This window comes from Anopheles cruzii, chromosome 3 (assembly GCF_943734635.1).
Source record: "Anopheles cruzii chromosome 3, idAnoCruzAS_RS32_06, whole genome shotgun sequence".
NCBI lineage: Eukaryota > Metazoa > Arthropoda > Insecta > Diptera > Culicidae > Anopheles > Anopheles cruzii.
This window is the reverse complement of record NC_069145.1, coordinates 81906320-81932922: the sequence shown is the minus strand read 5'-3', so window position 1 is coordinate 81932922 and position 26603 is coordinate 81906320. Positions and strand designations below refer to the sequence as shown.

General features: G+C 50.5%; 1 protein-coding gene across 1 annotated transcript in view; it reads right to left on the bottom strand.

The window, feature by feature from the left end:
• LOC128271138 (protein spire) overlaps window positions 1–25909 on the bottom strand; it is a 99632-nt gene extending 73723 nt beyond the window's left edge. Inside the window, exon 1 of the mRNA XM_053008577.1 lies at window positions 25261–25909. Within this exon, the coding sequence (XP_052864537.1) occupies window positions 25261–25909 (649 nt within the window). The remainder of the gene's footprint in view (window positions 1–25260) is intronic.
• Window positions 25910–26603: the final 694 nt, after the last annotated feature.

Genomic DNA, 26603 nt, shown 5'->3' with positions numbered 1-26603 from the left:
TCCGGCCGCGCGCAGTGGGCCGATCGAAATCCGGCGGCGGCGGCGCATTCGAAGTGGATTACAATTTATTTAATACCAAACCTCTCCAACAGCGTCTCGGTTTTGGTCTGCGCGGGTTGTTTTTTTGTGTCGCAGCAACAACCGTCATCATCGGCCTCCTGGCCCGGCTACCGGTGAGCGAACAAGTATAGAGTGGTGTTACAGGACCGATCTGTTTGTTTATGTGTTTCGCTCAATGATACACGGAAGACCACAATGTTGCAATCTGCTATCGGCGGGACTCTCATTATGTTCCTGTTGTCGTAGGTGCCCCGAGGCGGCGACTCGCAAAGCAAAGCGGCACCAAATGTCAATTAAAACCATCGTCTTTTCCGTAATGCAACTGCACGGCAATGCGCTTTTCGCACGAAGGCATGCAGGCCTAATGGGCGGCGGTTTCGGCGGCAAATGAAGTTCACATCTTAGCCCAAAGTCGTGACAAATGTCCTAGATGCGGGATCGTGCTTATTACGGGCACGCTTTGGATCTTCGGACCACAGTTTGTTGCAGTAGTCGTACTTCAAGACAGACAGTTGGTTTCGAAAATAAACATAAAATGGTGAGCTAAAGTTCTTTCGTTCTCTAGAAAAGACATTTTCCTAATCTTATTCTCTTTCTCCGTTAGCAGTTTCAACACATGGGGTCAAAAGTCCCGGACTTAACACATAGGTGGTTCAAGCCATATTGCATTCACCGCTTTTTCATGATATTCTGCTTCTAGTTTGCTATTTATTATGCTAAGAGTGACACTACTTTTGTTTTTTTTTAAACAATGGATCAAAAACCATTTCGTGTTTTAATGTTAATGCTTCTTAATGGGGAAAAATGCCGTTCAAGTGAAGCAATGGGTTGGAAAGTTTTCTAAGGACTCTGCTCCATCAGAAACAAGGATAAAACGTTGGTTCGCTGACTTCAAACGTGGTCGTAGAGACACCAACGGTGATGTAGTAACATTTAAAAAAATCCACAACATCGATTTGAATGACCGAAAAGTGAAGTTGCGTGTGTTAGCTAACGTTGAAAAGATATTAAAATAATGTGTTGGCTGAATACTTTATAATCATTTGACTATGAGAAAGCTTTGTTCAAAGTGCGTGCCGCGTTTGCGCACTGCTAACCAAAACCAAGAACGTGTTGATGATTCTGAGCAGTGTTTGGCCATTTTTAAACGTAATTTACCGGATTAAACGGAATTTTTGCGTGTGAATCTTATGTTGGAATCGTTGGCTGAAACAGAGGCCTATTTTGAGGCAAAAGATAAACCGTAGGCCGCGCTGGATTGTGTGGCTCTTGATGGAGATTACGTTGATGAATAAAGCCAATTTTGAACCACAAAAACCCCGCTTTCTTCCTAAGGCCCAGGACTTTTCAGCCCATGTGCTAAGATGCGCACAGCTCAAGAATCAATGAGCGGCGCGTAAGTCAGCTTTACAGCGTGTGAGTTATGCTTTCGGTGGCCCTTACCCACTTTCTAGCGAGTCAACGGCAAGCAACCGAAGCGCATCATAAAGACCATTACGCCATACCCGCGCCGCTTAACCTCCAAAAATCTCCGTGAACCCCACCCGCAGTGTATTGCTCCAGTTTGCAAGTGCCACGTGGTCGATGCACACGAACATAAACGCCGATATCGGTGAGGGGGTTGTAAAAACAAACCCACCCGCAGCCATCGGCCATAACCGCCAGCGGAAATCGCTCAACTTCAACAGCATTTCTAAACCAAACGGGCTTTTGGTGGGCAAGTGAGCCATCCATCTTTGCGAAAGGGACCTTCGCGCATCAGTGAGATTTTCGAAAAACCTTGGCCTCGCCCATCTAAGACACCCCGCGAAACGATTAGCGTGCCGGTCTCCCCCCGCGGCCGACACTCTCCGGAATGGAATTGCCCCTTCGGTCGATCGATTACGATCACCGCACTCACAGTGTTTACACTAACCTAGATTCTAACCTCAACCTCGAGAGCGTTAAGCCAGGCGGCCCTCGGGCGGATTGGAGGGCTGCTGACGCAATCGACAACACGATCGGCGGGGAGTGCTATCGGAAGCGTGGCAGACCCGGTCTTCCAGGTGACCCGGGTTGGGCGCCGCTGAGCCACACTGGAGTAGGTAATTGAAAAAAGGGCCTTACAAGCCGTTCCGTCAGGTGACATCAGCCGAACCAAAGTCTTAGTCTGCGGGGATTTAATTACCGTCATCGAGACAATTGCATTGTTCTAGGAAACGCTAGTCCGCCACTTCCTCCCGAGCTAGGTGGAGCCCTTCCAATCAAGCTTCTATACCACTTCACCTAATCGATTGGGCGTCCAAAGCAAGGTGCGTCATCAGAAGACGGGCACTTCACGCGGAATTCTTCGCACACCGGGTGTACCGGGTGTCTCGGGAGCCCCGCTGGAGCGTGGCTTCCTGTGTCACACACACTTACCGTACCTTGAGTCGTTTGAATACCGTTGCATTCAATCAGAACTGACAGACGTCACTAAAATCCACCCATTGGCCGGACGAAGTACTGAGTTAGTTCACAGGTTCGCGGGTCCTAGTCCGGGGGACCTGGCGTCTTGATAGGGCGTCGTTCAAATAACATAAATACCGTCCTCCACACGGGAAATGTTTCAGATTCCACGGTTTCCCTTTTGCCGTAATGGCAGACGACGGACCAGATTCCAGATGATCTCACTTGCGATCTGCGCCCCATTACGGTGGGTGACCTGGGCACTGGCGTAATGAGAATGGGTTAATGGGGCCGGCGATCGAAAGAGAACTTCACCCACCCGCTTCAGCAGCTGCATCCCACACATAGTTTTTCCCGCGTGACATAAGTACGCGGGAGCCACGGCGCTTCACGAGGCGAAAGCTGTGCATAATTCATTATTGATTCACTGCAAAAGGGAGCGACGACGATGAAGGCATCGCAACGCGCAACGCAGTTTTCCCGCCGCAGAACGGAAAATGTACCATTTCGACGAGCGAAAGGAGGAAATATGCTAATCCCGATGGAGCAGCCAAAAGCCATCAGCACCCGACCGACACCGACGAATAGTGGCCGCGGGTGAAAGACGAAAGAAGGCACGCATTTGTTATGCATCTACTTGGCCCGTAATTATGATGTTCACCCCGCAGGGGCCGCCGCCACCACCGCTCCGTTCCTGTGACTTTATTTGCTTGGAAAACTTGGGTACAACATCGTGCGTGAGTGCGTGTTTCTCGGTTAATGTGGCACCCCCCAGGGACTGCTCCACAATCCACATGGCTGACGGCGTGTGTGAATTAAGCGAAACAAGCGGCTTGCGCAAGTATTGCTCGATGAGGTTCCTCATTGATTATGCTATTGTTTCAGTGCATGTTCATGTGATGAATTAATTTTCAAAATGTGACCAATTAAACAGAATTATTTGTAAAAGTCACTAAATAAATAGAATTATTTACATTTACTGCATAGCAAATAATGACCATCGCGTCCACTTTTTTACACCCCTCAACCGACCGTGTTGATTGAAGAATAATTTATTTGCTCGGTTAACGCCTTCTAATTAAATGATTTACTTCAAATTGACCAACAAACGGGTGGCGCAAGCCAAGACCCCGAAAAACAAGCAACAGCAATCATACTCCATCGCTAACGAATCGGATCGCGAATGAGTTTCAAATCTAATCCGATTAAACAGTACCAACAACATCACCGGCGAACCGTGACACTTTAGTCAACCTCCTAGTTGGCCAATCGCGACACGCCAAAATTGGTCCATTTCCTTCCCAGTACGCTGCGTGGACGGAGCCGATGGGGTTTAGCTGCCCCCAAGGACCGCCGTCTGCTGGTCAATCGATCAGATCGCCCAGAGGGTTGTCCCGTTCCAATGCCGAGCGTTAACCTCGTGGGGCTCCACGCGCATACGACGACCTCGACCATTGCGGGCGGACCATAATCGCGTCACTAGCCGCCCGGTGGCCAACGGAGTAGAAGTCGGACTGGAAAATCGATACGAAACCCCGTTCGCAACGGACCTCGCGGACCTCGAATGGAGTGGTGTCAACCACGATATGACGTCATTGTTCGCCTCAGAAACGGAATTGCGCCAAGAAACTGCACGTCATGCTGCCGTCGTGTCCGGTGCATTTGGTAGGGAAAAAGGGGAAATGCGTCGTCCGGCGCATGCCCGGTGGCGCCGAGTTGTTGCCGAATGCGGAAAACCGAACCATTTCCTCGTCGAGCGGCCTGACCTTGAAAAGAGCTCGAATGTTTTGAAAAGGGCTCCCTTTCTTCCTCTCTCTTTCTCTTTCTCTTTCACTCTTGGCTCTCCCGGGAGCCCCGTAATCCACCTGTTTTCGGAGAAGGTCTTTAATTATCGTGACCATAATTTAATGGCCGAGATGCGAACGGCCGACGGGCGTTCTAAGCAGCGAGTCACGACCCGCCGGAGTCCAGGCGTTGGTTCCGTGAGGGTTTCTGTTTTCGTTCGTACACCAAGTGAAAGCACCTCATCAATCACGACGCCCCCTCCTCGCGAAGAGTGGTTCGCACTCCCCCCCCCAAACCGATTCCTGATTTCTGTTTATTGTTTATTCTAAGCTCCACTTCAGCCACGACCGACCCCGGCCGGTGTCGAGAAATCGGCTAGGAAATCATTGGTTTTCCATTCTCCAAACCAACGGCCCCCTTGGGCTTGGACCCCTTTCTTCGGTCGGGTTTATTTAGCCTAACCCGCCTGCCTGCCGGTCGTCTCACTTTCAAGTGCGCTCGTCGTGACACTCACGTTCCGATATCCGCGCGATAAACGCGTAACGAGAAGTGGAGAGAACCAAAACAAAACCCAAACCATGATGGGACGGGGATGGAATCGACCGTGCGCAAGTCACGATCGTCGGTCGTTAACTAAGTGGCCACTTAACAGTGCGGCCCGCCACCTTCCCGAATCTGCGGCGCATCTCCCGCGCGCGCCTCAAGTGCACTTGCCGGTGCGCGCGCGTTTTATTTACGTGTGCGCGTGTGCACGCAGCCGCACGCACTCCCTCGAGGATCACGATCGATGCCGAAGATGAGCCTCGCCGGCGCACAACAAAGTAACGTGCGCATCGTGCGCCCGCCATGTTCGACAACGCAACGCAACATAAACACCGCGGTTTTTAGACCGACCCTCAAATGGACGGCGCAGGAAGCAGCACCCAAACGGCACACGCCAGGGAGAGAGACCCGAACCTAAGTTTGCATTAATTTCGCACCTCGCTGCACTTTTTTCGATGTCGCAAAAAAAACCGATTCCAAATTTTACCAAAAATCGCCATAAAAGGCGCCTCGGAAAGTGAAACAATGCATCACAAATAAATATTTGCAACATTCGCACGCACGGATCCGTGACGCCCCGGGGCCGGCGGGTGTGTAGTGTGATAAAATTCGAGACCGGCGTCCAATGAATTTCGAATGCAAAAATGTTCCATTCCCAATGGGGCCAGGGGGGGGGGGCTTAAAAGTTGATTTTAATGCCAGAACCAAGCGCCAAGCGTGACGAGAAGCTTCTGTTTTATAACGCCCGAAAAGTCCCACCTGTTCGCACAGATACTACAGAGTGGACAGCCCGAAAAGGCCAGCCGGCAACCAGTGGTGGGCTTCCGGCAAGCTGAAAGCCGTTATTTATGACCGTCACGAGTGGCGATGCTTTTAGCTTTGCCAAAAATATTACGACACTCGCCGAATGGTCCGTGATCGATGGCTCGATCTTGACCAGACCCCGTCGTTGGTGTCTCCAGGAGGAAGTGTTGCTGGCTGCAGAAACTGATCGTGTACCACCACCAACCAAGTGCAATTGGAGGAACAAACTAGTTCACGACAAGCGTCTGGTAGCGAGTAGCAATAATTGCATCGAGTGGTCACTCGTGACGATCGCTAAAAGCTTTTGCCCAATTTTCATAACACAAAAAACGCTTCAGACAGGAGTTCCTGAAAGATACGGCGCGGGCCTAGGAAACTGTCAATGAAAATTAAAGCAAAGCTTGGCCGATGCCCAATCAAAAGGCCATACTTACGCAAGCTGTTAGCGACAATCAACAACAATCGGAAGACAAATTTCATTCAGATATTAAAACACGATTAGTCCAACAACAAAAATGTAGGCTCTTACGAAACGGACCACTCTAAAGTTGTTGCGTCGGAAAACGAGCAGCAATTTAATTAACTTTGTCACGAAACGATCATCTTCCCGTGGTCACCCGTGGGCTCGCCGGATCCGACTCGGCGCTGCGAAACCGGTCAACCCGAGGCGTCGGCCCCATCAAGATGTCAACGCTCAGATCAAACGCAAACAAGATCTTGTTCGATCGGCTACCGAATTGGAGCACCGCTCAGCCTCGAGAAGGAGACACGAAAGGCAGATCACCCGGGCGGGAACTAGCGATGGAAACACCTCGGCCCGATGACAGCTAACATGCCACCAACGGTCAGATACGATCTGGACGCTGGAAGTGGACATGCGTGGCCTCCTCTTTGCGGGAGTCCCGTGTCCCTCGGGGGGCATCCAACGATCATTACACGCTTCAGTGATCCACAGAATGCAAACAAGTCCCATTCCGGAGAGGGAAGATCCGCTCCGGGGCTCCGGTGCGGGGATTGAGGTCTTATCGATCATCGATACAATCTGCAAGCGATCGTCAACAGATCGCCACCACCACCACACACATCACATAAATCAGGTCCCCGAGGTTGCGGTTTGCCGGACCTTCACGATCAGGCTCGGGGCGAGTCGCCGTGGTCGGTGGGTCAGATGCATGAATGCAAATGCAGTTGCACCGGCACCGGCACCGGCTTCTCCCGATGCCTTCGGGCAGCGAAACCTCGGAGACGGACCGGCGTAAAACTGGTGGCAGCACCGTTCGATTGTCGTGTCCTCGACCTCGAATGGTCTTGTCATCCGTCATGCTGCGTCACATGCAGCCGGCCACCAGACCGGACATTGATTTGATAAATTGATCTCGGCGCGCGACGGAGCACCGCAGTGAGCCACGTGGCCCACTCTCACTCTCCCTGGTGCGCACCGGTTCAACAGGAAGCCACCGCTTTCTTCCGATCGGCGGGTCGAACGGACGTTCGGGGAGAGACCCATCCCAGCAGCGGGGCGATCAGAGGCCGGCTTCGCGGGTGAACCATTTTATTTACTTCCTTCCGAGCGTCTGAGGTGCTCGGGGCACGATCTTTGTGCGCCCTCCGTTCACCTCGCCGGCAGCTTCCGGGTTGGTAAGTTTTCGGCATTTTCTTGCGCTCTTTTGACGCACGATGACACCCCGTTGAGCCGAGTGCGCGGTAGTAATTAACGCGGCCTCCCCGAGGAACTCCCTTTCGCCACGAAAATGGCGAACGGCGGAGACCGACCGTGGGGAAAGTCAATTAAAGACGTCGTCGTTACCTTCACATCTTCGCCGTGTGCCCGCCGATTGAACTAATCTGATTGAAAGTCTGTTGCTGAAAAGCTGGTAGCAGATCGGATCGGATCGGTGGCAGGTGTGCGTGCTTCGAGCCCCTTCGAGGTGGACAGTATTGTGCGCGCCGCAGTTCGCTCCAATTTTCGCAGTATCCCCTGCCCCGCGTCTGTTAAGAGGCCCGGTGGGAACGATCTTGCCCCGTCGGCGGTCCTCTAAAAAGATTGGCGCTGGCGCAACAAATCACTGAACTGAACTTCAGCTGAGTGCGGACAGCTTCTTTCGCATAAAAACAAATTTGGTTGCTAGAGAAACTTGAGCATGAGCCAAGCACGGCACGTAGCACCTTATGGTTCCACGACACAGGCTGTGACCCAAGCAAAAGAAACCTACTCCCGTGTGCGTTGTTCCTCATTCGAGCGGGACACCATCAGAAGAGGTAATTAGCAGTAGAAACTGGCCAAGAAGCCAGCATTTTTTGTGTGTTCGGTTTCAGCGAGTTTGCAGTGGACGAGAGCGTTTTCATTGCCCATTGCTTCGGTTGATCGTTAAAAATTCGCAGCATTACACGGGCTGCCCGGAGTTCACTTTCTATCGCCACGAACCAATGCGCCCTCCGCCGAACTGGTAGACCAGTGAAAAACAAAAAAAGGTGGAATTTAAAACACAACCCGATGCGATTCCTCCCACCGTTCGCGAAGCAAAACACGCAAATGCAAAATTAAACGACCGAAAATGCGCGATTAACTCTAAGTCCGCTTCCGAAAGGCTTCTTTTTTTGTTTCCTTCCGTGCGCGGAAGGCTTACGCAGGGCTCTGGGTCATAATAAAACAGACATGGTTTTTTTGGTACCGAGCGTGATTCGTTTTATGATGCTTCGTTAGCAATATTATGCTACTGTGGCCAAAAAATTATGTGAAACAGTTTCCTTTGATTATTGCAGTGTGGTACATCATGAATTCCTTTCAAAATCGGACAAACTGTCAACAAAGAATACTACTTCAAGTGTTCGCGTAAGTCTATGCATCAAAAAGACCAGATTTGTGGAGAAACAATTCTTGGTTCTTGGATCACGAGAAAGATTTTGATCATTTCGTGATAATTTCGTGATCATTTCGTGATCATTGTAACTTAGCACCATCTGACTTCTGGATATTCGCTGAACTCACGTGAGCGATCCGTAGACTCCGTTTCAGTGGACATAGCGGAGATAGAAGCCGAAGCGATGAATGTGTTAAGGCTGTTCTTAAAAAGAACGTTTCAGACCATTTCCAAAATTGCAACAAATGTAGGCATAGGTGTGTTACATAGAATTGTGATCACTTCATAGGTGATGATATAGATTTAGAAGAATAAACAAACAATTTTAGAGTAACAGGCGCGAATCCCCGGTTTGTTTTGGCGACAGTAGTAAGAATTAGCAACAAGGGGCCACTCACAGTAGGCTCTGTTTTGTAAATAAACTCTTCCTCTCTTCCTTTACTGATAAATCTCATTATGTAATGTGCCATCACTGTAGCAGCCCTCTTTAACGCACGATCAAAACCCGACGACGATCCACACGGTACAAGCCATTCGATTACGCAACACTTTGCCACGTGTGGTACTATCGGCGCATTCCTCACGGGCACGGGCTATTCCGGTCACTATCACGCACCGACCGCACCAGGAACAACATACCATCATGCTCCGTTACTTGCGGCGGCCACAGGGGGTAAAAAAACAGTCATAAACTTCCCGTCGGCCCCAACCAGAAGCAACCGGGGCGCCTGGATAACCGGGAAAATGAAAGGAAGAACCCGTCGGCGTCGTGCAAAACAAAATGTGCCGTGTCTTGGCCGAGGTTATCTACTCTTCACCGTAACCGGAATTAAGGGTTCCCGGCGCTTCGGATGTGGCGGGGGACTCGGGTATGGTATTTAAACCCGGTTCACTCGGACCAGCGCTCAGGTGCTGCGATGGGGCTTTTGCATGCGCACAATTTCGTTTTGGCACCACCCTATAAACGGGATTTTCCGGCGCATGTGTGTGTGCGTGTGTGTTTTTTTTTATTGTTTACTTTAGCACTCTGCACCGCACCGAACGTGGAACACGATCAGAGATGCGGCGGCTACGGAAGAACCCGTTTCCCGGTCCAGGTCCCGGGTGCGGGAGCAGCATTCTGAGCATTCCTTTTCCCATCCACCCAGAACCGGTCCGCACGCAGTCCCACCCTGTGTGCAGGTGCTGCCACGGGGGAAGTATTCAGAACATATGGTAATCGCACAGGTCACAGGAACATCAGCAGACATTGCGAAATGCACCGCAACCGAAGGAGTGGTGCTACGGCCCAGCACAATCAAGGGCTGGTCTGATGTGCCGTGGTCGTGTTGTGGACGGGTCGGGAGGGCTCAAACAACAGAGGGCCAAATTCACGACCTACGTAAAAAATGACATGCCATCAACGACGCACAATAGTCTAGTGACTCACAGCGCCACGTACAGAACGGAAAAGCCACCGAAAGGGGGGAGCTCAGTTAGGGGAAACGCATTTACAGCGTTTCGCTTCGGTGGGCCTCGAACCGAGGCCACCGGAACGCGACCCACAGGAAATGCAATCAAAATAGGTTCTGCCGCTTCTGCTGCACTTATGGAAAATAAAAAGGAAAGCAGACCCGCTATCAACCCAAGCACCCGGCTCTTCAATCAGCTTGACCGCAGCAAATCAAACCGATTTGGCACGATTCGAGGAATAATTGTATTCTTCTTCAGGAGCGGGCTTACCAACAAAAGTTTACAGATTTTTTAACAAGAAACACTTTATGACGTTCCCGTGGGCTCCGCAGCACAGATTAATTGGAACCCATGCATGAAGCAGCAATTTAAAGCCATGTTTCATGCGCGCCGCGGACACAAAAGAACCGACCCGGACCGGACCGGACCGGGGAACGCGTAATTATTCACCGGACTACGGCTACGGTCACCCCTTTTCGACCCCAGATGACGGCAGACATGTGCTAGCTGGCGCTGAAAAGAGTGCCACCCCCCTTTATAGTTTGTGGCATTTCCCCACACGGGGCCACCACCCATTGCCGGCCGGCAATAATCTTCCACGTGAGCCGGAAAATCCATTTCCTAGGACCGGCGCACGATGCGAATGATTTCCGTTCTGGCGTTGGGCTCCGAAACGAGCTGGTCATTGACTCGCGGAGTTGTGTTGGAAAAATTAGAAGCAGTTTTTATTAGTTCCGAGTCATATAAGGGATGTTGTTCCTTTTAGAACAATCCTCTGCGAACTGCGAATCCTCAAACCAATTCCTCAATATGCGTTTTGTTCACGACGTTTCTTTTTACCATTTTACTTCCTAAATATTTATATCTTTTCCTTGTCGATGGCAAACAATCGGCAAACGCACTAAAAAAGCTCTAACTAAGCTTCACAACACTTTTCGAACCCCAGAGACCGATTAGCATGACAAATGCACCGAAATGGTTGTCGGAATCGCTTCACTTTGTTGTACTATTAATATTAAAACCGCCGTGGACCCCGAAAGTCGGGAAAACAATGTGAAAATATTAATAACGATTATCTTCATATTTCCGTCAGTTCCGGGCGCGGAGAACGGAAAAATGACAACAAAACAAGGCGGCTCCCAGTCAACACAAACAGTCCATCATTTTTAATTCGTGTTTAAGGCACGGCCCCACCGGGAACACGCCCCAACACGTCGGCAAGATCTGGGAATGTCGCCCGACCCGACGGTCGCCGTCGTAAAATCTAACGATCGGAAAACTACTAGCCAGGCGCACAAACGGAACTTTGGGTGTTGAGAAAAATTAATTTCCGAACCTAACGCCTCCACAGCCACCGAAAGCGAAAGTAACCAACCCGCCAGGCCGCCCACCAAAGCCCACTGTTTGGCGTTTTAGTTTTGTTTTGTTAAAATTCCTTCCTTCCCGCTAGCAGCCACCGGGGTCCGATTGTTTTTTCCGGCACGAGAAAAGTGAAAAACCGTGTTGCAGATCAAACAAAAATCGAGGGAGAAAAATTGCACCCCACCGACGCATCATTAGTCACAGCGCGCCGACCGACAGGGCAACATAAGCCGACCGCCAACGACACCCCTTAGATGTCACTAATCAGTGCGCCGTCGACAATGAAAATGAAAACTTTTTTCCAGCCGCCGCCACGAACCCACGCAAGGCCCGATGTGTTGCGTTGCGTTGCGTGTGGCCGAAATCGTCGGAAAAGTGATGGTGGAAAATTTGTAATTTATAAGAAAACGCTACGCACCCCCCCTCCGACGTCAAAGGGAGCCGACAAGTGGAGGGATACAGAAAGCCACCGCCGAAAAACGCGCCTTGTTCGTGCGGTCAACCAACAACCACAACAACATCGTCACCAACGCAAAAAAGCACACCTTCGCACTTTCCACCGGCAGCGAACGCACGCGGGCTCGGTGAAAAGCGAAACAATTGCCTAATGACATTTCTAATTAATTCGAAAGCATAAAAAATCAGCTCCAACATGACAGCTGCTAATGCTGCGGCGGCGGTGGCGTTGGCGGTGGCGTCGGTGGGCAACATCGGTCACCGGACGCTCGGGAGATAATATTTGGAAATTAATTTCACCGCCCGATGTAACTCGGGATTCGTTGTTTGCTGGAGACGCTCTTTATGGCTGAAAAGTGAATGCGATTTTTGATTCTCAAGGCCACAGCCTTGATCGAAGCGAGAGTTTTGCCATAAAGTTAAAGGTTGAAAAGGCACAGCATAGAATTAGCATATTCTCGTTCTAATGCCCCATTTGCTTGGTGCAGCATTAAGCCATCGGCGAAGCTTCGTCATTGGAAAAGAATGCATACATTATGACTCTATACCGAGCCCTTAGTCCCTTTGACCTTTAGAGCCCTTTCGGTTATCGAGCGAAAGTGGTTCGAGAAAAACCTGAGAAAACTGTCGACCGAAACCGATAAAAAGTGGATCAAGCCGGTCGGATCTTCGGTCGTCCCTCGCGCACGAATGGGGATCGAAAATAGTTAGACAAAACGGATGACGCCACCTCGGCCGATGCGTCAGAAGCATGAGAAAAGCGGTGGCGGCGGCGGCGCACAAAGTGAAAGCCTTTCACTCCATCCATCGCGAGCGGCCCTCTGGCCTGAATTGAAAACCGTATGGGCGCGCGCTGCTCATTCGCGCGACAACATGACGCTTCTAATCAGCGCCCGATGACGAGCGATGAACCCACTATCACCCCCCGCACGACCCGCACCCACTTTCGGCGTCCCATTCTCAGGGCGAGGGCTGCGTGTGTTTTAGTCGACATTAAAAAAACCGAAAACCTCATCAACGTCATGTCGGCCATGTCACCCTGCGAGCGCGGCGCTGCAGATGAATTTCATGGGTGTTTTTGGTGTCAGCTGGAAATGGGATAAAAATCCCACCATGGAGCCACCCACTGCGCCGTGAAAACGGCAACCACCCCAGTGAGGCCTTCTCTTTCTATGCTCTGGCCCGTCTACTATCGTCTAGTTAATTAACGTACCACACACACACACCAATCACACCCAAATGCAGTCATGCGACGAGACAGTGCGCTTCGGTGGAAAAGGGGGAAAAAGAAAAACGGCCCCACGCGACTCCGGGCCTCCGAAATGTAGGCAAATGTAGAAAGTTCCTCGAGCGACCTCGACAGAAGTGTTCCCCTTGGGTTGTGTGTCAACTATCGAAGGCTTTCCAGTACGCCCCCGGGGCTGGGGAAGCCTTCTCGATCGAGGGGACCTTATGGGAATCGGCGCCTGAAAAAGCGGTTCACATAAAAAGCGCCCAAACAGACCACCTCCTCAGTGATTTGGTTGCCGCCTAAGGAAACACCTAGCACTTTCTGCCCGCTTTTGATGTTTCGTCCGCAAATCGTCCGTTTGATGACATCGCGCTAAAGACGGCCAAGCGGCCATCAAAAGCCATCAACTATAGGCCTCCGGTGGGTTGGACAGATTGCGCGATTATTTGGCCTAAAGCACGTCCAGCACAAGCCGTAAATTAATTGATGTCATAAAGCTAAAACCTCCCCCGTCATGCATTAGCCGCCGCCGAATCGAAACGAAGTCTCTGTCTACGGTCAAACGCTTTCGTTCACCTTCGGGCCGGTCACTTGAAGTTGCTTGAACCGAAAATCCGCCAGCTCGCTTGCAAAACCAGCGACGCGCGTGTAGACCGCCAGCGACCGCCGTTTAGCGTTTCTCACACGTTCCCATCACACACTAACCATCGAAGATGTTACGTTGGCCCACGCTTGCCGGAAGACGCCGGACGCCGGCTCTTCTGTAAACTAAACAAACAACGTGCAAAATCTACTTGAAGCAGCCAGATGCGAGCAATCGCTCGCAGGTCCCGAGGGCGAGAACAGCGCAGACGGAGATGGAGAAAAAATTACGATCCTCTTTCGAAACCTTCACCCTTCAACAACCGGACAAGCCGACTGGCTAGGCACCGGACACATCGTATGGGGCCAGCAATTAAATAATACCAATGAAACAATGAAATTGCAGACCGGACGGTTCCGGTGTGGTGGGCTTTGCGTGGGAAAATGGGGCTGATCCCCGTTCTGTCATTCCCGGGTGGCCCAAATTTAGAGTCGAAGGAACGAAGGAAAGTGTCACGAAGATGGGCACTTCAGAGACGCAAGATCCGTTAAAGATCAACTCGGCGATAGGTACCGAACGAAGATTCGATCAACCACTTTGAGGCGAGAAAAATACGTTCCCTCAGAATCACGCGGGAGGAAGAATTTTAAATCCCGTCCGAAACCAAACGGAACCAAGTTTTCACACAGCTCATTCGAAGATCTGGAAACGCTGATTCCGCCGTCAGCCTGTTAAAGCTCTCTGGGCATTGGGTAAGCAGCGCTTTATAGCGAACCTCATTAGCGGGAGGACGATTTAGCACGATCTGAGCCAGAGATCTGCCGGCGATGGTAAGTGCTGGTGCCGCGATCTAGATACTCCACCCTTTTTTCAAGGGCTCCCCCCAATTAGACCATCTATGCCACTCGATCTTCACCGATCCTCTGGACGTCGGCCCGCCTCGACAAGTGCCTCTAAAACGCTTGTCACTCCACGACAGGAACCACGAAAAGGAGAGCAAAAACTAACGCGGTGGACATTCCCACACCCGAACAGGCCACGTGGTGTGTGAAAGCTCTAATTAGCACTCGCCATTGTTCTTGGCCAGTGGTTGCCCTTTTGCCCTTCGCAAAGCCGAGGACGAGGGGCGAGCAAGTTCTGAGCACAATTTATGCAGCGCCATCACACACACAATCCGGGAGAGCTAAGCCCGCCCGCTAAGCTGCCGGGACTTGCCACGCCACTTTGGGGGAGAGGCAAGGGAACGCAACATAATTTCCGCTCAGTGGGGAACGGATCCCGCATGCGGAACGCTTTATTGAGGGCACCGACCTTGACCATGGCACGGGCACAGTGCGCGTCCGTTCGACGTATGTCAGAGGAGCACTTGAGCTGTGCAATTTGCATGACTAAGGTACTCATTTCCATTTCACTGTCGACAGCGGTGTCGTTACGTTAGCGTCCGACGATCGACAACTGATCGCGATTTGACGCAGCTAAAGAAAACCCTTCCCGGATGGTTCTTCCGCTCGTTGGGATTTCCCGGAATTTGTACGCACAAGCTCTGGGGCTGTACAAACGCACAAGGGGGCATTAAATACTGCACGATCTTATGGGCTAAAACCAATGGTCTCAGAATTCGCCACTCAGAACACATTATCATCAATTAACGTTCGCGTGGGGGGCGGCCGATAGCAGATCGTATTTCAAGGACACCGAAATGAAGGTTGCCATTTAATAGACCATTTCTTCAATTTTGGACCAATTAACTTTTGGCTCTTCAACAGTTCGGACCAACGAGAGAGGTCGCCTCGCCAAGATGCAGCTCTCGCGAGCCGTAACAATACTGCGAAAGTTGCAACCACCTTCTAGTTGTGTACACAAAACAATTACACAACTGCACGTTTGCATAACCTTTCCGCCCGTGGCTGTAGCTCTTTGTCCAGTTTCGGTTCTTATCGTACGATCGCAGCACCTGTCGGGCCGGAGGAGATCTTCCAGAGGCCCGTGGCGTGCATCGCTGCCATCGCTGCACAATTGCGGTGAAGATATTCAAACAAACGCCTTACTCACCCACGGCCCACGTCAACCCGATTGGTGCATCTTTGGCTAGCTAGCTTAAAGATCACAAACCTCCATTCATTCATTCCGTGCCACCGGTGTCTACGAGCACAACATAACGGGGTAAAAACAAGGCAACGACGGCAGCAAGTTACTTAAGTGAAACAATTTGTTTGGTGGGTTTTTTTCTTCTTGCTGCCAGCGTTACCGTTGGCTAGCTCTGGCCGCATCGGATGAACTCCCGGTCGAGACTAGGTCGTACGTTCTTTCCGCCTTTCCGCAAACAAAGACTTCACGGCTGTTGCGGAGACGACGACGACGATGCGCAACTAAACTGATCGTTTACCGGTTCAAGAAGGTGGAAAATTGCATAAGTATTTGCACCGTGTGTTCCATCATTCCAAGGGGGATTGAAGGCTCCGCTAGGTCTAGTCGTTGCTGGGACCAGGATTTCTGTTTTTGTCTTCCGAAGCAGGTTGCTAACCGAGGACAAAGACACGAGACAGGCGATGCATGACAGGTTGCATAAAAATTGAAAAAATGCTGTCCTCCACATAATGATCCATCGTTCATCACTCCAACGTCAAGGGCCAAGTGAATGGAACAATCGTTTCTAATTTAATGTGGAACAATCAAAGATCGCTCAATTGAGCGCTGAAAGATAATGCAGAGATTGATTAACGAGCAGCCCAGATAACGGCGAAGGTTCTTTGGGCTTCGATCTTAATGTTCGTGTTTGCTATGGTCAGCATCCGATTCCGGGTTGATTACGGTCGCGATCAAATGATAGATCGCAAATCGTCCATGTCTGCTCCCTGTTTGAAATTAACCATGCGGAAACGGCCTTTAAAAATGCTCAAACCTCCCGCTGGGGATCCGATTCCCGGTGTCCCTCCTCAGCAGGCAGCATATGTCCAGTTACGATTTCATCGTCAACCAACGGATCAATTTACCGTTCAGCGCACTCTTCTCCCATTCACAGCAAAGTGGTCCAATTTCCCCCAAAATCAACCGTTCCTGCAGCAACAACCCTTTGCGATCGGAGACCAGTTGCAGCAGCAGCAGCAGCAGCAGGTACAACCACTTCCGCCAGTTCCGCTTAGCCGATATTAAAACGCCTCGACAACGAACGTCAACCGTGCCGAATTCGATCGATTAGCCGCCGAATCGAATTGGATCGAAGGCGATTTACTTTTAATACCCCGTTTGGCCCCCATTTTAAGCCAGCCCTCCCCTGGTGTAATTATGCTCTCCGCCCTCCTAAACAATCCTAAATCGACCGCAAACAACACTATTTGCACGTAACTTGGTTCGGCTTAATGCCAGGCAGCTGTTGCAGGCCTGGCTTGGCAGGAAATTTGGGGCTTGCGGAAAAGACGAATTTAAAACACCTTCTCCGAAGAGCCGCTTAGTCGAAGGGATATGCCGGAACAGGAGCGCAAAGCAAGCGTTCGAAAATTGGAGCAACTTCTGTTCTCGCCGTCGGCCGGCGTCAATCTAGCGGATCGCTTCAACACTTTTTGTGTGTGCAGTTTGGAAAACACAGACCACACCACCGAAGCCCCCGGGGGCAGCCTTGCCGGGAAGGGGGGAGGCATCCAAGCCTTACCTCCATTAGTTCGCTTAGTTTCGGAAATGGGTCACCGATTACGGGACTGGCCGCAGTAGCCGCAACACGTTTTAAGAGAACGCCGCCACTGCGAAGCCATCTGTGGGCCCCAATTTTGCCCCGTGCCGGCCGTGTACTTGGCCGTCGGTCCGCCAGCCGGTCCGTCGATCCGGTAGATTTTGACCTAATCCGTCATCCGAGCTGACGGTGGACGCAAACTGTGGACGCCGAGCATAGAATCGGGTATCGAAGAACGGAATCAAATGTTTGTGGTGCTCCGGAATGTGCCCCGTCATATGCGAACGAACCGGACTAAAACACGGCCGTAGTGAATCCGGTTTCTGAACGCAGTTTCTTCTGTACACCGGGCTCGTGAGCGTGAACCGTTTATTCGCCAATTTCATTCATAATCGGCTCAGACGCAGATGCCGGAATCGGGCGAAAGATCGCGAGAGATGAAGGTCCAACCGAAGCTGATAGAGAAAGCCAACCACCCTAATAACTTGATCCAAATGTCGCTAAGGAAAACGCTGCCGTGACGGGGGTTGTAGAAACGAGACAAACAAAACATCGTCTGGTGCTGTGGCAAAACGAAACCAAAACGCGATCCCCGCAGCGAAACAACGGCCCCACTGTACCGCCCGTTGCGATTTCGGCTTCTGCTGACAGTTTATGATGAGCTGCGCAGAATAAACTGAAACACGATCCGACACGATCCGTCCGATCGCCATTTTTGCTCCATACCTCTGTCACCCAAAACCGCCAATCAGCATGAATGAAACCGTGTCCCAATCGGACCAAATCAGCAAACCGCTTGCTAACGCCACGCGATCAGCCAAGCTGGTGGTTTCGCGTGTGCGATCTTTCGCAGCAACTTTTATTTGCAACGTTATTGCCAAACAAAAACCAATCCCCCAAAATAGTTGCGGTGTCTAATTTAAATTCAACCATTTGTCAAGCGATCCTCGGCACCGGGCGGGCCAGCGTTCGGCCAAGCGTTAATGGCGCCGTGTGCCGAAGAACGCGACCTAACGGTAGAGTTTTTAATGCACAACATACCATATGAATGCCATCAGGGGGACCGTTACTAAAAGGCGGAAGACGACGTGCAAGAGAAAAATGAAATTGCCAAACTGAAACATTTGCCGAAAAGCTGCCAGCCGGCCAGCCGATAATGATGACGGGCCCGGATTGGACAAAGATATTGGGCGGCCAACGCCGCCGATGAGATCAGCCCGCTTTGGCGGCATCGTGCGCGCCGACTGTCAGCGATTTTCGGCGCTTCACAACCGGATGACCGATATATTCGATGCGATATCGGTCACGAAGATGATGATTCAACATGCTTCCGACGATCGGCGGTGGCGAGGTGACGGCGCAACACGGCGCTGGAACCATCATCAAATTTCTCATCACTCGTTTAAGGCAAAAACCAATCAATTCGGGAACAGTTAGAAACATCAAAATCGCGGCTGATACGCGCTCTCTGCACGCTTCATCATAATCCACACCCACCATTGTTCGGTGCAGAGTGTAAACTTCGTTAAAATGCTGTCAAAAAAACGGTAAATAGTGGACGCGAATCGACACATCTTCCCGAAGCACACGTCAACCTACTTTTTACGGCCCGCTCCATGAGACAAGTCGGCGGTAGAATAAATTTAAGAAACTCGAAAATAGTTCTTTTATGAAGGCTACCGTTGAAAGACACAGGAATCGATCCTCCTATCTGATCGTCCCGTCTGAAGTTGAAAGGCTCACCGTCGGCTCTACACACGATGCACCTAATCATCGTCAGCTGCTGATTTTGAAAGCAGATCTTATATTTTTAGTTTCCACTTCGACCAGTCGTGGCACCGCAGTGAGAAACATCTTGGGGACTGTCGGCACTTTTCCGCCTTTCCCAGACAGAACGGACAAACGATCTGAAAAGCATTTAGAAAACCAATCAAGCCGGTCGCTTTTCTGAAAAGGCGCGAACTCCGTTTCTTCAGTGATTATTTTTAAAACAACTTCGTAAATTCGTGCCCCTTTTCGTGCGTTTTACGCCCCGCTGCCCAGCAGCAGCATCGTTGCGTAAGCCCTAGCGATCCACGGTCCACTAACGGTTTGTCAGAACGAAATATGTGTTGTTTTGAGAGCGGACATGCAACATGCAGGATGGATCACATCCAATCTGAACTGATCTCGAAATGTGGTTTGGACACGTTCGTTTTACAATTCTGACAAACCGATAAAGTCCAATCAGAACGCATGTCATATTTTTTCCCCATTTTCAAGAACCGTGTGCCATTCGTCGGTGAAAATGGGAAACGCGCATCAATTAGCTTGGGGAATCGAATCGGTTTGCCCACAGGGAAATGACAGAAAAAGAGACAGGTTTTCTCCGTTCAAGAAAATGGCCAACCAAAAGTCACTCATCAGCGCGCGTGATGAGGAAACGCCGCGTCAGGAAACCTCCAACGCTCCATCGCATCATCATCATCAACATCAGCAACAACCACCGCCAACAACAGCACAGGCCACCCGTCCTGGTCCTCTATGCTCTCGCTACGAGCGCAGGAATGCGTAACTATTTCATAATCGCATTTTTCTCATCTCACTGCCACACATCGCCGAGCCGAAAAAAAACGTGAAAAAAACGGCACGCATCGCGCCAAACGCGCGCCAACTGCATCTACGCAACCAGACGGCGTCGTTGTAACGCAACTCTTCGCGCACACCACACACACTTTCCGGCACAGCGAACCAGCGGTCCAATCGCAAAGTTTAAAGCTCGCGAGAGGCGAAAAAAGAAACATTCAAACCCCCACAAAACCAATATCTCGGCCCGCGGTGTGTGCGTGTGACTCATTTTGCAGTTTCCGCCAGCGCCTACACCAACAACTGGCCGCCTCGGGAAAAGCCACGTGAGTTGGGAGAGCTCCTTCTGCGGGTGGGTTCCGAAGTCTGACAATCCGACGGTTGGTGTGGGCCCCCTTTTGCAACCATAACATTCGGCGCCCCCCCATTACGCCATCGCCAGTTGATGCACTTCTCGATCGAAGGAATTTTACTACTTACGAGCGCCACTCCTCGTGGTGCGAAAATTCCTCAGCTTCTCTGACTCCACCTTGAAGAAGGTGGCCTGAAGCATCCACTGAACCACTGGCCAAAAAACAAAAAAAACCCGAATCTTTAAAACTTATTAGACATATTGGGTTCCATTGGTAGGGAGCGCATCTGTTGGCCATTAACGTGAACGACGCATCGCGACGTCAGGCTGCTCAAACTCGAAAACCATCCCATTTCCTATCGCGTTCCTATTTTTGGCACAAGCCACTTCCTTTCACTGCGCGGCCGCCGTTCACGGTTTCAATTTCAGATCGAAACATTTCATAACATTAAATCACGAGCGCACGAGGGATCCATCGCAATCCCGAAAAGCGTCCCGAATCGGGCGTGAAACATTCTAGCTCTGCCATTCGCGTGATCTTTAGTGCGCGAGACCTCCACGATCTGTTTTCCGATACATTGAGGGTGTACTTTTTTAACTTTAACAAATAGAACAAAACGGAAAGGTGACTTTTTGATCAATTTCGATTTTTTTACAATGAAAACATACTTTCATCTCGAAAAAAAGGCGAAGCCAAAAAAGAAATCTGTCAACAGCCAACGGTCGTGAGTAGTCGAAAGAGTAGTAAAACAAATAGACAAATCAGACACCATCACCATAAAAGGCACAACCTTAACAATTAACAATTAAGGGCGCAATGAAAAGACGCGCGCGCGATGTCCGAGGGCCTGACGGGCCACAATCTCTTCTCACACTTCCCCATCAAGATTTTATGCGCTTTCACGCATTTTTTTCGACTGCCAGCTGCGCGGACGAGTGCTTTTCAAGTGTCCGCTCCGCTCCTCCGGAAGGTGTTGTTGGATTCTCGAGTGAAAATTTTAACAAAGAGATGAGCACTAAGGACGCATCATTACCATATATTCAAATGAGAACTTTTAATGTAGCATCCCCAGGAGCGCGCACACCCGGCGAGCGCTGAATTAATGTACAGCTAAGCAAGTACCTTGCCCTGGCTTGGCTTTTGGACCATAAAACAAACACGCTCGGTTTTCTCTCACCTATCCTAAGGGGTAGCCCCTGGGATGCGTGATGTTTTTTTGTGTCTGTAAGGCTGATGAAACTTTCTCAGAAACAGAACTACTCGTAAGAAAATTCCCTCCATTCTTCCGCCTCGACACAGCATCATGAGCGACCGCATGTAACCGTCAAGGGAACCGTCAGGCCACGTGGTGTCACAAATAGGAGGGGGCTGGAATGTGTCGACAATGCTTGTGGTTCGCCCGAAGCATTAAAAAAGCGTGCTTGATAGGCAACCAACAGGTGCTACGTAGAATAGTGTGTACCTCAGGCCTCACCCGCCAGCGAGGTTATTTTCGGGCGTCGGATGACTTAAATCTCACAGCGCCATATTTTTTGTAGTCCGGGTGAAATCGCTCAACGTCTCCTGTTTTATACTTTACACGGGAAACGGTTCTAAGAATCATAACACCTGTTCGACATCACAAAACCGTGTGTTTTGCTACCTCTGAAATCAAGATTGAATGTCGTATTTCTCGAGACGAAACAGTGGAACCTACATCTAGAACCAATCTTCGGGTTTTCTTCAAAACATGTCCGACAGTATCGTTCCACATTTCGTTGGCTGCGCCGTGGCTGCCGACGCCAATGATTACCATCATCTACCGATGACCGAGCAAAGTTTCCCATGGAAAATGGAACGCAAAAGAAATCAATAACTTCGCTCGGACAAGAACGAACGTAACATGAACGTTCAACAACCCGAAGCCGATCATTATATTTCGTTTTGTTTGACTTTCACCAGCGCAGCCAGCGGCCGCAAGAATAATTGACCTTCCTCTGCCTCGGACCGGATCAACGATCACAAATGACGTAAAACCTGAGCCACCTCTGCCGAACGGAAAAGGGTTCTCACAACAACGAAGAGAGAAAGAAAGAGACAGATAGCGAGGGAAGAAAGGAAAGGATAGAAATGAGACGTCACTTCCTTCCAATTAGGTCGTGCTTAAAATCTATCAAAGAATCGGGCCCAGGATGGGGCCGCCAGACAACCTCTGGGCATTGGCCTCCCAAGGAGACCCGCGACTCCACAAACGCTCTCGAAACCATTCTTGTGTGAGCCAGAAAGGGTGCGACCAGAGGGGTGGAGGTATTGGAGATCGATCAATCGGTGGATCATTATTAACGACCATGACCATGAAGATGGCGCGTAGTGCGCTAGAAAAATGCCCAAGACGAACATGGCGATCTCGGGCGTACGCTTGAAGACGATCATGACCGATCCGCAGTACCGATGGCCCAGCTTCCCATCCCAAGACCAATCGAAAGTACCCATGGACCTGCGGACGATCGTTGAAGATCATGTACGCTGTTGCGACCCAGAAGAGGGTCGCAAGAAAAAGTCTGAGCCACTTTGAGCCATACAGCTAGCTCCCCCTTGATTGATCGCTTCCTCTCGAAACGACGACAATCTACTCACAGCGAAGAACCATCACCTCGTTTGCAGGAAGGAAACTATCACCCGCCACCCGGGTCTCGAGAAGAGGCTCCAAATGTTCGCCCTGGCATTTTTGAATGTGCGGCCCATCGAGATTGACCATCGTTCCTGACCTGTGTGTGGTAAACCTTTTCTGTTTCATTCACGAGAAGCGTGTTTGATGAGTCTTTCCATGGCACAAGCTCACAACAAGTTGCCTTTAGTTGCAAAACTCCCTTAATTTTTATAAAGCATGGCACATTGTCCAGCAAAGCGACAAGTCCGGCCAAAACAGCCCCGTTTCTCCCGTCGAGTTTTTGTTCGTGTTGTGGCGCCGAGTTTATAAACATCCCGGAATGTGTGGCAACCGGAAAAGACGTGCTCTGTGAAACTTTTACAGTAGATTGTTTACGACTTTTTTCTAGTAATATTCTAGCAGTTTCACCTAACGGGTCAGTCCTCGGCTCGTTGGCAAGAAGCAGGCACATAGCATTGCCGTGGGGTGCAGCAGATAGAAGTGAAATGAATTAATTGTCAATAATTTACCACTCTTTCAACTGCCTTATTTCGAACATATTGAGGAAGCATTCACACAGCGACCAGTGAAGTCTAAAATCTTGACCATGCCAGAAGCAGCTCCAACCACAACAGCCCGTTTGTGGCAGACGTTTTCCTCGTTACCGAACGCCTAAACTCAGTGATGCGCAAGAAGCGTAAAACATTCTAACGGTGGCCAAGAAAACACCTGGCAGCCCCACTTAAACTCATCGAATCCATGCAACCGCAATGACTTCATATGGTGCGCCTCTGTGCCTTGTTCTTCATCGCCGACGAAAAATGACGATCGGAATCAATTTCAACCACCCAGCAAGGTGGCCACAGCAAGTGGCCGCAATCAACATCGTTTCAATTTACCCCGCGTGGCCGCTGTAAAACCGGAGCAACCGAATCAACCCGAGAACCGGCCCGGCCGGATCGCCCTCCGAAGCGGAAGTGCACACTTTTCAAATCAAACCCCCAAAACGCAGCCATCGCAACGTTACAAATAGTAGTTAAAAAAATGCGGTTGCGACCATAAGATGAAGAAAAAAAACGGAGTTTCGGTCCCCCCTCGCAGCTATCCCCTGCAACACTTTTCAGTTCGATCGCCCCAAAACTTCCTCCCACACGGGTGGGCGGAAGTGGATGGATTCGTGAGAGTGAACAGGAAGAACCTGGTCACGATTCTCGGCGTCCGTCCGTGCGGGTCCGTCCCCAATTTCCAAACATCTCACTCTGCCCGCCCGTTCTAGGTGGTGCCATAGGTGGGCGACATAAACTGTTTAGCAGAGCCGAGCACAATTGTGCTTTCGTTCATGAAGAGTTATATCGATCTCTGGCCAGGCCAGCCCATACGGGGCGTGGAGGCATAAACCTACCCCCCGTTTTGGCTCGAGCAAATGATTTACGTTCTATCGCATCCTACAACGCAAAACGCAAACGGTCACACGAGCAGTTCAACAATAAAAGCGAATGTTGGCTCTAGAACGACATTCTAAAAGGATTCATTGCGCAATTCCTCATGCCTTCCCGGGCGGTCGCAAAGTGCGTCGCTATAGTGTAATCTCTCGAGAATTTCGATGCGGCATGGCCGGGAGACGGAAGTCTATCTTGAGCCTTGGGGACTTTTGAGCTATTTTCTCACATGTCGTGTCATGCCAAGAGCATTCGATTAGGTCATGTTCGACTGCAGAAATGGGCCTTGACCATGAGATGAGATCATGAGACTGGCCACAAGTACCAATTACCGTTTGAAAACCCCCATTTTTTACAATGCGCTGCTGATAAGAGAAGGCGAGATGATAGTAAGTAATCGTTTATACTTGAAGCTCTCCGCAGAACTCATGAGTTATGAGCCTGAGCTAATTGTAAGATTTTGGAAAAACAATCATCTTGTCACTATCAACTAATTCCCAGACTGTCCGGGAGAAGAACCGTTGACAAATGAGCTCATCCGTTAGAAACTTACGTCACTGAGCAAAAATCATCGGACCCCTAATCGGTCCAGTGTGACGGCGAGTGACTGGCAACAATTGTCCCGTACACAAGTACCTTTGAAGTGTTTAGGTAAACCGATACTCAACGACAACGCTTAGTGTGGACCATTAAAAGAACAAACCTGCACATAGTCAGCAGGTTTACACATAATTGACGCTCTCGCAACTCGGTCGCTATCGGTCCCGCATTGTATTGCTACATTTTAGCATAAATTTTACATTTCCTGGTTTATTGTTTACCGTCCCCTTACTCGGTGCATTATGCACTCCTCTAACAATAAAGTGGCCATGCACAACCTTGTTTGTTGTTGCACGCGGAGGGGACATACTCCTGTGGCCTGTGTGTCTAAAACGTGATGGTTTTGTAAATCTTCTTCTTTGTCAAAATATCCCCTCAACGTTATCTAAGTTTCCAAATGTGATGTGCACCAAAAAGACGATCGATAGTCAAACTTCTCTTACCTGTCTTTGCAGTCACGAAGCAACTGCCGTCCTTTTGGATGTGGAGCTGTTTGGGGAGCAGCGGGAGCCGCAGATCCCGTAAACTGCATCCCGGCTCCTGAAGGCGCGTCTGAAACATTCGGGACGCCTGATAGATCAGCGCCCATGCCTGATCCTCGGAGATCGGTGCATTGAACGTCTGGAGGATCTCGTCCAACGATACCGAGCAACCAGCGCTGGTGGCACCGGGCCCTCCGCTCGCACCATTAACTTGCTTCACCATTGCCCTTCGACCGATCGCCGCCGCCGCTGTACCGTTTGCACTACACACCGGGCCACCCGTGCGACCGCTTGCGTTGTACTTGGCGTACTTTACACTTTCCGAGGCACCTTCACTCGCGGCTGCGTCACCACGGCTACCGTTGGCTAATCCTCCCTTGGCCGCTTCCGTCCGTCGGGCCGCCGCAATACGCTGCGCTCGCTGCTGACGATCGCCTGTAACGACGACACCGCCTACTCCGCTTTCACAATCACTGTCACCGCAACCGGCATCTTCGGGCGGTGGTTGAAGGCAGCTCGCTTTCGACGCCAATCCACACACCGGAAGGCCGGCCACCGCCTCCGGAGCGGGCGGACATGTCGGTACCGGCACCTCCGTTTCCGACGCCATCGTGCGGTTTCCGGTCGTCGTCCTTTTCGTCGTCGATAACCAAGCGTCTACAATTGCGAAACACGCACAGTTACTTCACAGCAACGCTTACTAGACGAGTTTTCGTCCTGACACACGAGAGTTCGAGACTGTTGCGAAATGCGTTACTTTTCAATCAACGACGAGCCAATCCTCGGCAGGACAAGTAACCGACCAACGACCACCGGCTGTTGACAAAGGGGATCATCGCACGATCGACGCACAATCGCTGCCGGTTCCATCATTTCTGGGGCCCGTGTGGTGATTTTACAATTCATTTTCGTGGCTCACCGCATTTCATGCCATTTTTCTCTTTTGCAAGACGTTTTACGAAGAAATCATACACACACACACACAGAAACACACAGTAAAACGTTACACCGCGACATGCACATGCACCACAAATGGCTGTTTGTTGCACCAGCCAGCAAGGCCAGGAGAAAATTCCTCCCCCAAAATCTGACCTTCAACGAGTTGTCAGTCAGCTTGTGAGATTGAACCCTTCTTTTATCAGCCACCAGCGCGCGTGATAACCGCTGATGTTACTGTCTATGCTTCTTGTTGTTCTCACTTACTCATCGCAACCATGGAGCGCCATTACAGATCTGGCCAATGGCGATTCTATTTACATGTACGTCACAGAGCACGAGCGAGCACACTTGTCAGGACACATACA